At 55.4% G+C, this 13,756-nt stretch overlaps 2 protein-coding genes across 4 annotated transcripts; one reads left to right on the top strand and one right to left on the bottom strand.

Moving 5' to 3' along the window:
- Nucleotides 1–4,873: 4,873 nt before the first annotated feature.
- Nucleotides 4,874–9,414, bottom strand: IER2 (immediate early response 2). Its single transcript, XM_067733508.1, has one exon. It carries the CDS (start codon nt 6,516–6,518, stop codon nt 5,847–5,849), a length of 672 nt encoding a protein of 223 aa, XP_067589609.1. The 5' UTR covers nt 6,519–9,414; the 3' UTR covers nt 4,874–5,846.
- A 12-nt stretch (nt 9,415–9,426) lies between these two features.
- On the top strand, nt 9,427–12,421 carry STX10 (syntaxin 10). Of its 3 annotated transcripts, none has more exons than XM_067733506.1 (8): nt 9,427–9,684; nt 9,925–10,094; nt 10,266–10,360; nt 10,437–10,499; nt 11,434–11,541; nt 11,636–11,738; nt 11,840–11,934; nt 12,037–12,421. In XM_067733506.1, the coding sequence occupies exons 1-7, from the start codon at nt 9,650–9,652 to the stop codon at nt 11,926–11,928; spliced, it is 663 nt and encodes a 220-aa protein (XP_067589607.1). In that variant the 5' UTR covers nt 9,427–9,649; the 3' UTR covers nt 11,929–11,934; nt 12,037–12,421. The 3 variants fall into 3 exon arrangements, with proteins under 3 accessions (XP_067589607.1, XP_067589606.1, XP_067589605.1); XM_067733504.1 differs by having other exon boundaries at nt 9,428–9,684; nt 11,636–11,742; XM_067733505.1 differs by lacking the exon at nt 10,437–10,499 and having other exon boundaries at nt 11,636–11,742.
- The last annotated feature ends 1,335 nt before the right edge of the window (nt 12,422–13,756 follow it).

Below are 13,756 nucleotides of genomic sequence, written 5' to 3'. Positions count from 1 at the left end.
CCGTCTGTGATTGACACCCAGATAACCCCGCCCCGCGCCCTGGCTACGTTACCCACCCAGAGGGCCCAGCCTCGGACTTAAATTTCCCAGCCTAGATCAAGTCCCCGCCCCGCGCCACTAGCAATCTGGACGAGGCCTGCGTTTTACCGCCGCGGGCGGGTGGACGTCTCTCAGGTTCCTGAAACCGGGTAAGCCGGTCTGGGAGCCGCTTCTGGGCTGGTCTCGACCTGTGGGCCGGCCCTTTCCCAGCTCAGCGGAGTCCGAACTGGGGCATCTGTTCCTTGGGTCCCACACAGTGGAGGAGGCGGGGGTGGGGGTGGGCGTGGTGAGCGAATATCTTGATGGTGGGGGGGGACACCACTAGACCTGTCCCGTATTTGCTCTCCTGCAGGACAATCTTCTCTGGACCTCGGTTTCCCAGTCTGTGAAAAGTGGACATTAAAAGGACCGACCTCAAAGGAAAGTAGCAAATGCATCATTCACTCACAAAAAACACTTAGTAAGCATCTACTAGATTCATCTCTGCCCTGATGGAGGCCACAAGCTAGAAGAGGAGACAGACCCAGAAAGAAATGTAACATTGCAGTTGTGATAAATACTACTGCTACCACCACTACCACTACCACTACTATTACTACTACAAAGTAGTTCCTGATCAGAATAGCAATAAATATAGGGGTCTTAGGCTAAAACGGAGGGCAGAAAGGTAAGTTCCCTGATGATTTGCCCTTGAGCTAAGCTGACTTAACTAGGTAAATAGGGAAGAGAAAAGACTCTTAGCAGATAATAGCATATACAAAGGCCCTGTGGCTGGAAAGATTGTGGAAATATAAGGAACAAAAAGCAGATCAGTGTGGCCAGAGAATGATGCAAGATTAGCCAGAGGTGGGCTGGGCACAGATCAAGCAGAGTCTTTCAGACAGTCGTAGGGGTTTTGTCCCTCTTCCAGAAGCAGAATTTTCCTAACTCTGGGACAGTGGGCAAAGTGATTCAATGTTATTTAAATAATGTAACGAATCCCTCAGAGTCTCTCCCTTTTCAGCTAGTCTAAGGATTGTCTTTGGCCATAATGTGTCTTTAACCTTTCTAATCTTCCTTTGTAACAAAGGAAGCTGTCTGGAACCTAACATTGGCTACTGTTTCAGCAGGGTCTTATGACAGTGTTTCATTTTCATTGTAACTTTTATACACTGTTACCTTCTAAGTATGGTGAGTGATTGACAAGTGGGTTAAGTTTAAAATATATATTACTTAAATAATAGTACTGTTGTTAAGCAGATATGACAAAAATCCTGACCCTCAACTGTCTGAAGTTTGGGAAATTCAATTCTAAGAGCCATGGGAAGCCACTGATTAATGAGATAATAAATATTAAGCATTTAGCACCTGCTTACCCCAGCCAACCTCATTCACTTACTCAGGACTGGACTGGGCATTCATGGAATTGACATTTATATGGGGCCATGGATGCTAAATAGAACTTAAATATATCCTTTCAGGAGGTGAGCAGTGCTCTAAAGAAGGCTGAACAGGGTAAAGGGGTAGGTAGCAGAGTGGGGTGCTATTTTAGATCAGGTAGCCAAAGAAGGCCTCCCCAGGGAGGTGACATTTCAGCAGAAAGTGAGGATGGACTTGTGGATGTCTGGGAGAAGAGCAGTGCAGGCAGAAGGAACAGCAGGCGCAAAGGTCCTGGGGTTGGAACACACCTGTCCTGTTCTCCAAGCAAAAAGGAGGCCAGTGTAGATGAAGCAGAGGAAAGCTGGGATAGTGAAATGATCCCGTTTGCATTTTTATAAGATCAGTGCAGCTGCTGCATAGAATAGACTGTGGGCATCAAGGGCAGGGAGGAAGCCACTGCCCTCACCCAGGTGAGAGGTGAAGGCAGCTCACAGCAAGGTGGGAGCCATGAGGATGGGGAAAAGCTTGGAGTGGGATGAATAGTCAAGTTGACAGCACCTGCGACTGGACAGGGTATGAAGGAAGGAGAAAAGGGAAGTCAAGGAAGATTCCTCCTCCGGTGAAAGGCTGGCAGGAAGCAGCAAGAATCCTCTTTAGGTCCTGCTAGGTTTGGAATACCTTAGAGCCTCAAGGGGAGACAGAGAGAGAGGACTTGGCCAGACAAGTCTGGAGGTTAGGGGGAGGTCCAGGATGGAGAGCAAAATTTGGGAGTCAGCATAGAGGTAGCAGTTAGGGCCTTAAGACTGAATAAGCCTACCTAAGGGTGAGTATAGACAGAGATGGACCCAGGGCCTGAGGCAGGAACCACAGGTGAGGTGGGAGTGTGAGTGTGGGGGCCTGAAAGCAGGAAGAATCAGCCCTGTCAAATCATTAGCATTAGACCAGACTCAAGCTGGGAGGGGAGCTCTCGTTCACACTGAGCTACTGGATGAGGAACCATTCTTCCAGCTCTCTGGGCTTAGCACAGTGTCTGTACACACTTTCCCATACATATACATGTACTTGTATTGCTGTATGTGCTTTTATTATTTTTTTCAAAACAAACAACTTTTTTTAAATTGAAGTATAGTTGATTTACCATGTTGTGTTTGTTTCAGGTGTACAGCAAAGTGATTCAGAGATATATATAGACATAGATAGATGCACCTTTTTTTTTTTAAGTCTTTATTGAATTTGTTACAATATTTCTTCTGTTTTATGGGGGTTTTTTTGGCCCTGAGGCATGTGGGATCTTAGCTCCCCAACCAGGGATCGAACCCACATCCCCTGAATTGGAAGACGAAGTCTTAACCACTGGACCGCCAGGGAAGTCCCTAGATATATATTCTTTTTCAAATTCTTTTCCATTATAGGTTATTACAAGATATGAATATAGTTTCCTGTGCCATACAGTAGGTCCTTGCTGTTTATTTTATATATAGTAGTGAATATCTGCTGTATGTGCTTTTTTATAAATTTATTTATTTTTGGCTGTGTTGGTTCTTCATTGCTGCGAGCGGGCTTTCTCTAGTTGCGGTCAGCAGCCTTCTCATTGTGGTGCTTTCTCTTGTGGCAGAGCACGGGCTCTAGGCACGCAGGCTTCAGTAGTTGTGGCTCACGGGCTCAGTAGTTGTGGCTCACAGGCTCTAGAGTGCAGGCTCAGTAGTTGTAGCACATGGGCTTAGTGGCTCCGCGGCATGTGGGATCTTTCTGGACCAGGGCTCGAACTCATGTCCCCTGCATTGGCAGGAGGATTCTTAACCACTGCGCCACCAGGGAAGTCCCCAATTTGTGCCAATTTTGGACAATGCTGTAGTGAATACCCTTCTGGAACCTCTTTTTCCAGGCCTGAGGTTCCGTGGCGATCCACGGGCTATGAGATCTGTGACAGTTTTAGTTTTCACAGCTATTGTCCAATCGATTATTCCCCAGAGGGCTTGTCCCAATAACCCAATGCCATGTAATGGCGTGGAAAGTCCATGGCTCATCAGTGTCGACTGTTGTGACAAATTTTCAATTTTGTCTCTTCTGATGGGTGAAATGGGGTCTTGGGGAAGGGTATACGTTAAGCGGATGTATGTGAGGGGCACTTGGCCTGTCTCCCACAGCATCACCTCCAGCCCTCAGCCCCCAGTGACCGAGTACCGGAAACCCCCAGGCGGCCCGGGCGGGGGCGGGAGTCGGCCAAGCAGCTTCCCGTGGAAGGAAGCGCCCGGCGGTTCCTGCGACAGGATGCGCAGTGATGCCCCTCCCCAGCCGCCGGGGACTTCCCGGGGCCGGGCCAGGTTCTCGAGGGAGTTGCCCCCACGCGGACGCATTGAGCTACCGCGAGGGGTGTGGGGCTCCAGTCCCCCAGCATCCCACTGCGGAGCTGTGGGTCGGTCCCCCGAGTGAGCGGCACTAAAGTCTTTCACATTTCCCGGGAGGGAAACGGGCTGCGGTGGAGGCGAGATTCCCCTGAGGGGCCCTGAGGGAGGCAGGGAGGAGGGAGTGCGATGAGTGAACGACGCAGGAGGGGAGCCAGGGGCGGGCATTCGGGGGCGGGGCCTCCCCTCCCCCGCGCCCTCCTCCCTCAACCCTCGGGGTCAGGTCCCCCGGGTCTCGGGAGGCCAGCCGTGGCGGAGCCTGCCGTCTGGAGGCGGGGCGGGAGCTTTCCCGGCGCCTCCCGCCGCCTTCACCGCCCGCACCTGCGGCTCCTTTGTCCTCCCAACAGCCCCCACCCCCCACCCCCCAGTCCCAGTGCAACATCTACAAACGCTCTCCTAAACCAGCACTGGGGAAATTGTGAGGGGTTCCTCCTCTCTGGGGGGCTAACCTGGGGATGGGGTGGGGCCAAAGCAAACAAGCGCTCCCAAGGGAATTTCTAAACCCACAGCCTCGCAGGGAAGCTGTTGAGGCCCACTTTGCAGATGAGGAAACTGAGGCTGGGAGCACACCTCCTAGCCTGAACCACAGTTATACCGCCAGGGACTGGAACTGGGCATAAAGTGTGCTCCAAAGCTCACCTCAGTTCCACCCCAGTTGTGGGATCCCTGCTGATTCAGTTAATCAAGCGGGGGGTGGGGGGGGAGGGAGGACTGTTGGGAGACATCCTTCAAGTCTCCAAAGGAAGTGTGGTCCCCCGACTCTGCTGCGGGCACAGTACCCAAAGTATCCCCCAAACGTCTGAACTCGGAAAGCACTCTGACCCAGCCAGAAATACAGGAGAATGTCCAAGGAACCCCCAAACGTGAGAGGGTTAAGGAAAGGTCAGAGCACCAGGCAATCAGCACTCAGTGCTCTGGCAAAGAAAAGGCGCCCGGCCCCTTCCCGCCCACTCTGCCCACGTGGTAGCCGGTCAGACCGGTTTCTGGGGCCCCAGCAAGCCGCCAGCCAGCTCCTGACCCCTTAACCCTGCCCCTCCCCCACCAGGGAAGAAAACCAGACGGGCTCCACAGACTTTTTCTTCAAATGGTCTTTATTTTCCTATCTGGCATTTCTAGCAAAAAGGCCAGACAGATGGAGTTAACAGAATCCACCACAGTAAAGGTAAACAGAACCCCCCTCCCCCAAAACTGGCCCAGTCTCACCAGCAACTGATCCCAGCTCAGCTTTACAGCGCTCTGAACAACCCCCTCCCCCCATTTCCGTGATTCATACCAGGAACGTCTGGGTTGATTGTGTCTGTAGGTCTGAGGGAGGCTCAAGCTTGAGACTATCAACATATTCCCACCTCTCACACACCAGATGAGAAAAATTTTAACCTGAAATTTGATCTGCCCTCTGCCCCCGAAGGCGTAGGGGCTCGGGGCAATAACCCACACCACGCGGAGGCGAAGTGACTCAGGCCGCCCTCCTCCCATTCCCCTGGGCGTCCACACCCCAGATCCTCCTCCCAGGCCTCACACCCACGCAAGACAACAGGAAGCTCCCCACGTCTGCCCATGACGCAACGATGACCGTTTGCACAAGTATGTCACTGGAGGGGGAAGGGAAGTGCCTGGAATTCTCTGAGGTTGGAAACGCAAACACCAACTATTGAAAAACCTTGAAAGGGCAGCACAGCCCCCAGTAAAAAATAAAGTACGACCCTGAGGAGTTTAAAGAACCAAAGCTCCCTTCTCCAAGTCCCAGAAGGAGAGCGTAAGGTCCATGTCCCAGTCCGTTAAGACAGCACCTGTGGGCGCGGCAGGTCTGGGGGAAGACGCCCGCGCCCACGGCTCAGGTTTCTTGGTGTCGCCGCTGCACACATGTGGCGACGGCACCCCGTGGGTAGAGTCCCTCTCAGGGCATCTCGGCAGCCAGGGCGGCTGCCCCTCTCCACGGTTTCCACGGGCGCTCCCCCGGGGGTGGGCCTCGCCTTGGGTCTGCTCACTCTGGCCGACGGTTCGGCCCGCGCTCTGGGCTCTGGTAGCGCCGCTCACGGACCCTCAGAAGGCCACCACGGCCCGCACCAGCACGTTCAGCATATTGTCCGCCGGGCGGCAAGCCGGCTTCGCCTCGCACGCCGGCGGCGCCGTCGGGGGCGCGGCGGGGCTGCAGTTCAGAAGGCCGGAGAAGCGCCTCTGCAGGACACGCGCCAGGTTGGGGAATGCGCCCTCCGCTTGCGCTGGAGGGGGCTGCAGGCGATCAAGGACGTCCGAAGAGGCCCTTTCCTCCTCCTCCTCTTCTTCTAGGCGGGCTTTCTTACTCGGGACCAGTGCAGCGTCCCCACCGTCGCTCAGGCTGCAGCTCCGCCGCTTGCGGCTGACTTTGGCGGGGCGCTGGGCACTGCGGGCAGGGGTCTCCTCCGCTCTCGGTGTCTCCTGCGTGTCCATGGGTTCCGGAGAGGGCTGCTCACCGTCGCAGGGCGCTACCTCTGCTGCGGCTTCCGCTTCCCGCGGCGGGTGCAGGCAAGGGTCAGGGGAGCGGGCGGGCGGCAAGGGCACCTCGGGCTCCTGGGCTTCCACCTTGGCCGAGAGGTAGAGCTCCCGGGCGCTGCGCATGACCAGCGACAGCTGCAGACTCCGGTGCAGCCGCAGGCCACCGCGCTGCATGCGCGAATGGTACATCTTCCACACCGACAGGGTCATGATGCGTTGCGCCTCCTTCTGCACTTCCATAGCTGCTTGACTGAGGGGCGAAGGCGGCGGGGACACGCGGCTGGGCAGGGCAGGTGGCAGGTGCACACTGGACAAGGCGCTCGTTCACGCCTCTCTGTACAAGTCAACCCACGCCGAGACGCTGCCAGGACGCTCTACCCCGGCGCCCGCCACCCGGGCCCTTTTGTACCTCAAGTGAAGTCACTGAGACGCCCCGCCCAATCAGAAAGTCGCATCCGGGCTTTCCACAGCTCTGAGGCGAAAGACTCCTTAAAGCGACAGGGTGGAATTTACCGAGCAAAGAAAAGGGACCCGAACTCGTGTGAGGAGGAGCGTTCCCCAGTCCAAGCTGAGCTCTCGGGGTGGTCTGCTTCTTCAGGGCCCCCCACTGCACCCGCGCGCGGGCCCAGGGGACAGGCGCCGTGGGTGGGGCTCAGGGTCCACCCACGGGTTGCATATGGAGACCCCTGCGGGTCGTAGGCAGCACGTTTCCCTTCGCACCCGGGAAGACTTGGGTTCTAACTGATACATCCCCCGTGGGAACTGTGCCTAGCATCTACCAGGCGCCTAATTAATGTCTTGTTTGATCCCCCGTGGGAACTGTGCCTAGCATCTACCAGGCGCCTAATTAATGTCTTGTTTTTGTTTTTTTTAATCAATAACGATGCTTACACTTACTAAGCTCTTACTACGTGCCAGGCGCTAAAGGCTTTCCTTTCACAAACATCTCATTGATCTCTCACCTCCACTCCGCGGAGGGTAGTTATATCTTATTTCTTCAGGTGAGGAAACCGAGGCAGAATGACTCGTCCAATATTTGCTAAACGAATAAATGAGCCACGGCGGTGAAAGGGGACCACTGGAACCTGAAGCTCTCCTGTCTCTCCAGCGTCCGCCAGCCCCCGTCACTCCCCTCGTTTGGAAGCAGTTAAGAAAGCGGGACACGCTGGCTGGCTCTAGGGCAAAGTTGCCCACTACACGGGCGGCGGACATCTGCAGACACAAGCGCAGCCCAGGCTGCCATCTCTGCGCTCCTCTTTGAGCATCCCCCCTCCGCCACCCCAGTTTCCGTTGGCACGAAATCCACGATGGGCGTGGAGCTCGTAAGGCGGAGGACCCGGCCGCAACACAGCCCGAGTGAACATGTGGCTGCGGTCCCCCAAACGACGCAGACGTTCTCCGCCTCTGCTTCCCGGGAGGCGGAGTTGGGATAGGACCTAGAAACTGAGCCACGCACTGATAGAGCAGATAGATAGAAAACATCGGCCCCACCTTCCGCTACGCACTACAGTTCCAAGAAAACCTAATTCCAGTTCCTCAGAAAATGCAGAATTGTTCGAACAGCTCCATTCACTCGTGGTGCGGGCCCTTTAAGGGGAGGCTTCCCCCGCCACACACACACACACACCCCCGCACTGGTGCGCGAACCTTCCCGCCACTAGATCTGCCAGACTTCCACAACTATATTTGGAAGTAATGACGTAGGGCATGCGCGCTAGCCGCTTCCGGCTGCCCATATAAGGACTGGGGCCAGGATCTCTATACAAGACTTCAGCCGGCTTTTTCCGGGCCAGCGGGCGGGCGTGGGTGGTGCCTTACCCTCCTGGCAGGCCCCCTCCGCTCTCCCTCTCCCAGCCGCTAGAGCTGGTTGGAGCCCCCGCTTTCAGGAGCGGCGTCCAGTGGGGGGCCCGCGGAGAGCGAGAAGAAACTTTCGCTTCCTTCCCTCCGGAGTCCAGGAAGGTGTGACGCCCCTCCGGAAAGCCCCCTGCCGGCAGGTAGGGGCCACCTCAGGGCTCACACTGACGCCGTCTCCCAGAGACCTACACAAAGACCTTGCCAACACAAGCAGCTACTCCCTGAGGACCACTACATTCCTGTCCCCGCCCCTCCCCCCCATGGACACCCTGCCAGGCCCCCTCTCATGTATTCCTGCCCCTCCGCCAAAAAATTGCTCTTCTCGTTCACATTTGGAGCATGCTCATGTCCCCCACTCCCAACCCCGGCACATGAAAACAACAATTATTCTCTCTTCTAAAAGACTTCTCCCAAAACTGTCCCCATTCAACGATCCTGCCACATATTACGGCAACCTGCTGAGGACACCCCCATCCTCCCCCCCCACGAAACTCCACAATGACATCCCCAGCCCAGATGCTATCTCTGACACACAACGGGGGCGACCCTCCGAGGACTTCTTCAGACATCCCGCTCCAGAGATCAGGACCCCACTCAGCCGACAGCTGCCTCCCGCCCCCATAAAAAAAGTGCTTTCCCGGAGACCCTACACAGAAGGGCTCTGTCACACAGGTGGCGACCCTATGAGTCCCTCTCCAGACATTCCTGACCCCTCCTCACAAGCAGAGGATTTCCCTGCAGATCATCCTCAGAGCCACCACCACACCCACTCCCGCACCCCCAGGCTCGCACCCAGAAAGACCTCACCCCCCAGAAGCATCTCCGGGCCCCCACTCGCGGCCAACCCGCCCTAGGGCGATCTCGAGGCGTCCCTCCTCCGCAGGAAAAAAGAGGAGGAGAGAGTCCAGCAGAACTCCCCACACTTCACCCTGACCCCGCGGGAAGGTGGGGATACCACCTCTCCCAATACTCCTTACCAAACCTGCCACTCCCGACCCTGGGCTGGGACCATCTCTCATCTCCCATCTCCTAGGACAGGATCTAGGTGCAGGCTCAGGGAGCCCATGAAGATGATCTACAAATTGAATGAGCCCCTTCCCCAGCCATAATCTCTCCTGATTTAAAGGAGACTATTATTATTTACATTGCCCGGAAGGGAAACAGGTTGCGCAGCAACAATCCGAGAGGTTGGGTCTCGAACCGAGGGATTTGGAGCTCTGAGTCGAACCCAGCCAGACGGAACTAGGACACCTCCGGGGACCAGGACGCGAAGGGGCGGTACGTGCAGACAGGAAGCCGTCTCTGCCCACAACAAAGATGGCGAAAGAGAGAGCGGATGTTTCCGCACTTCGGGCTGCCAAGGCCTCTCTTTCTCTCCTGGCGGCCCAGCTCTCAATGATGGCAGTGGTCACGTGACGGGGGCGGGGGTGACGGCTCGTTTTGCACCTCTTGGAGGGAACCAGCTTCCCAGGCCGAGAGGGGAGGGGGCTTGGCTTCGGGCGGGTGAGGGGCGTGACATGTCGCTCGAAGATCCGTTTTTTGTAGTCCGAGGGTGAGTGACAGCGATGGGGGAGGACAGAGGGTGTGCTGTCCCCCTGCCAGCCAGTGCCCGCGTGCCATACGGAGCATGTCAGGCATTCTGGGCACCGCCGTCGGGATCGCCCCGTGGCCGTGTGGGAGGGGTACGCAGTGGGATATGAGGGTCTCCTGAGTCCCCAGCTCGTTTGGGGGCGCAGTGGTGGGAGGGAGGACCGCCTGCCCCCAGCCGCGCCCGCTGTGCCCCTGCCCGCAGCGAGGTGCAGAAGGCGGTGAACACGGCCCGCGGGCTTTATCAGCGGTGGTGTGAGCTTCTGCATGAGGGCGCGGTGGTCGGACGCGAGGAGCTGGACTGGACGACCAATGAGCTGCGGAATGGCCTGCGCAGCATCGAGTGGGACCTCGAGGACCTGGAGGAGACCATCGATATCCTGGGGGGGGGGGTTGGAGGGCGGCATGGGAGAGCCCATTGAAGTGGCAGTGGGCCGTGGGAGCCAGCCCTCGGGGAGGCTGGACACCTAGGAGGTGTTTGAGGGCTTTGAGGCAGAGGAGGGCGTTCTGTCGGGCTCTGGCCTTGACTCTTGACTCGCGGCTTACGCATAGTGGAAGCCAACCCAGGCAAGTTCAAGCTCCCAGCCGGAGACCTGCAGGAGAGAAAGGTGTTTGTGGAGAGGATGCGGGAAGCAGTCCAGGTGAAGAGAGTTTCCAGTGGGGTGAGGGTGGGGAGGTTAGGGTATCATTACTCTCTGATGCTGTCCTTACCCCTAGGAAATGAAGGACCATATGGTCAGCCCCGCAGCCATAGCCTTCATGGAGAGGAATAATAGAGAGGTAAAGGCATCCCGACCCAGTATCCTCACCCCCTGTCTCTCGGGGTGACCCTCCCCTTGGAGTGCAAGCCACCCTCTGTGTCAGTGCTCATCTTCTCTGTGCACAGTTGTCTCCATGCTGTCTACCCGCCTGCTCTTTCTGGATGTGAGCTCCTTCTGTGTGTATAATCTCTTCTGCCTTCTCCTGTGGGTCTATACTGGTTTCCTGTGGGGGGGGGGTGGCCTATCTCCTTTCTTTTTTTTTTTTTTTTAGCTCTCTGTGTTACTGTTTTCAGGATTTGATGCTTACCTTTTTAATCTGTGTATGCACTTGACCTCTCTGAACTTGACCTCTGAGTGGATCCCCACCTGCCTTGTGCATGCACACCATTTTCCTCTGTGGGTGTGCGTGCCCCACGTGTGTACCCACTCATGCCTTTTGTGCGCAGTCTCTCTGCTGCCTCTGTCTGTACACCTTTTCCCTCTGTGTTGTGTGTTCGTTCTTGCATGTTGTAAACAGCAGCCTCACCCATTAAACCCACATGGGGTCTGGGAGGGTGGAGGGCTGAGGTCTGCAGCAGCTTGGAGTCCTATAGCAGGGTCCACATGCCTTCCATGTGTGCTGCTTTGGGTATTAAAGTTCAATTCTTAAATACATGTGTTTATAGGATAATAAGTGTTCTCCCTGGATTAATTCATTAAATCCTTATTCCATCCTCAGGAAACAGGAATTATAGCTCTCCCCATTTTACAGATGAGGAAACTGAGGCACAGGGAAGTCAAGTGATATGGCCTCGGGGTCACCTTGCTAGTAAGTGGTGGCTCTGAGGAACCCAGGCCGTCCCACTCCAGAGACTGCCTTCCTGACAAACCACCATCTAAATTTGCCACAAACCTTGTCTGTCTCTGCCGTGAGTGGGCGACCCTCCCTGAGCCTGTGGTCTTGGCCTCCACAGATGCTGACAGGCAAGCCAGCCACCCTGAAGTCAACCAGCGACTTGCTGGACGCCAGTGTGGTCTCAACCACCTCTCGCTACATTGAAGAGCAGCAGGCCACACAGCAGGTGTGTGTGGGTGGCTGGAGGCCCCGGGCTGGAGGAGCCTTCAGGCAGCTCAGGGCTCCCTGCCGACCGCAGTTCCCACCCCTCCAACCTGCAGCTGATCATGGACCAGCAGGACCAACAACTGGAAATGGTGTCTGGGAGTATCCAGGTTCTGAAACACATGTCCGGCCGCATCGGGGAGGAGCTAAATGAGCAGGGCATGTGAGGCCAGGACCCCGGGGGTGGGCCAGGAACCCTTGGCCGGCTGCACTGGTGTGCACAGACCCTCCAGGGGCTGATTACCTCCTGATCTCGGCAGTATGCTGGACACCTTTGCTCATGAGATGGACCATACCCAGTCCCGGATGGATGGGGTCCTCAGGAAGATGGCCAAAGTATCCCACATGACCAGTGGTGAGTCCCGTGGAGGTGGGGGGGGGGCAATTCGGCAGTGGGGGGAGGGGGTTGTGGGTGGTGCTGCCTCCCCTCTGTGAACTCTGACCCTCTTGCTCCCAGACCGCCGACAGTGGTGTGCCATTGTGGTGCTGCTGGGGGTGCTTCTCCTGGCCCTCATCCTGTTCTTCTCTCTCTGATCCTGGTTCTCCCCAGGAAGCTGGTCCCTCCAGCTGGGGGGCTCAGCAGAGCCTTGCCCCCTGGGAGGAGGGGGATCATGCCTGGGGAGCTGTCCCAAGGCTTCATCCAGAGCCAGTAGGACCCTCATGGCCCTGGGTGGGAGCCCCCACCACTGGTTCTGTCTCAAGTGCGCTTAGGGGGTGGTGGAGGTAGGGGGACCTCAGACACGCCCCTCCCCATCTCTCCTTCCCATGCCCCAAAGCCATCGCTTTGCCCGTGTGCCTTCTACATGTGTCAACTTGGAAATAAAATCCCAGCCTTGGTTATATACATTTGTATCGTATGATGTGTCGATCTGAACTTGTGGCTGTCCCTGAATGGGAGCTCCTGTTCTAAGCCCCCTGCTTGCACACGCTGGGGCCAAGTGTGCATGTGTGTGTTAAGGATTTCAATGGTTGATATTTGGTGCAGAAAAGACTGTTCTGGTTTATTTCTTGGATTTCATGATGGATAATTTTATTACCATCGAAATTCCAAACACTGATTCTTCTTGAGTTTTTGAAGTTCAGCCTAAACGTCTTTTGCTTGTTCTTTGTCTAAGGTAGGTAGGTGAGTCCCTTAGCTGTGGAACTGAGCTGTCACTTCCGAGGGGCCTCTGAGTACCACTAGGCTCCCTCATACACCTAGTCACTCTAACAAGAAAGCATTTGTCAATTTAAGGGCTTTGCCATAGAGCCTTCCTGAGTAGGAGAAATGATTCCTATAAGCCAGGTAAACTTGTAAGTGCTGTGAATCTTAACTTATTGTCTTAGATGTTTCCGTCTTGAGCATTATGTAATCAGGCATCAGGCCCACCCTTCTCAGTCGCTCATTTATACATTGGAAAGTGCTCTTACAAGGATGTCTGTCATTCCATTAGGCTGATTTGTCAAAGAGAACCAAATATGTTCAGATTATTTTTTTTTGGTCGCACCATGTGGCTTTTGGGATCTTAATTCCCCGATCAGGGATCGAACCCAGGCCCCCTGCAGTGGAAGCGTAGAGTCCTAACCACTGGACCGCCAGGGAATTCTGCTCTCCCCCACACACACACACTTATTTTTTAAATGCAAAACCACTACCACTAATGCTGTGGTTCAGGTTGTCTTGATCCATTCTACACTTGGTTCTAAGTCTTCCTGGGGTTAAAAATATGTGCTTCTGGGAGTCTGACAGTGTTTCCACCTACCTGGGCTTGCCTACATGTTAAGACAGGCAGACTTCCTGTTACTTGAAGTGACTCTGGACCAGAGTCACCTGAGGATTTTTGTTGATGCTGCTGTTGGCTCCCCCAAACCCCTGCTTTCTGTTGGTTGAAGCTGGGCTTCAGGACTCCAGAGGGGGCTGGTTTTACTGAAGCATGCCCAAGTCACCCTGTGAATTGAGTCACCCTCAATCATCTGCCCCAAGGAAGTCTGGAGCTCCCTCCAATCATCATGGGGTGGTGAGACCTGGACTGGGTGGAAATGAAACCCCTGGTCCACCTCCCCAGCAAAGATCTTTTGATTTGATGGAATCCCTAAGGTCTGTCAGTAGTCTTCCCACACTGCTTGAGATACCTCTGAATCAATGGGACCCTAGGGCACGTTGCATCTTTTCTATTTCGGTTGTTAGAACATTTTCC

Source organism: Pseudorca crassidens, chromosome 3 (genome assembly GCF_039906515.1).
Source record: "Pseudorca crassidens isolate mPseCra1 chromosome 3, mPseCra1.hap1, whole genome shotgun sequence".
NCBI classification, from domain to species: domain Eukaryota; kingdom Metazoa; phylum Chordata; class Mammalia; order Artiodactyla; family Delphinidae; genus Pseudorca; species Pseudorca crassidens.
This window is presented reverse-complemented; position numbering and strand designations above follow the sequence as displayed.

Coding starts and splice junctions, on each gene's coding strand:
- IER2 (XM_067733508.1), bottom strand. CDS start 6,518: ATGGAAGTGCAGAAGGAGGCGCAACGCATCATGACCCTGTCGGTGTGG.
- STX10 (XM_067733504.1), top strand. CDS start 9,650: ATGTCGCTCGAAGATCCGTTTTTTGTAGTCCGAGG. Junction 11,743..11,839: donor GAGCTAAATGAGCAGGGCAT/GTGAGGCCAGGA, acceptor TGATCTCGGCAG/TATGCTGGACACCTTTGCTC. Junction 11,935..12,036: donor AGTATCCCACATGACCAGTG/GTGAGTCCCGTG, acceptor TCTTGCTCCCAG/ACCGCCGACAGTGGTGTGCC.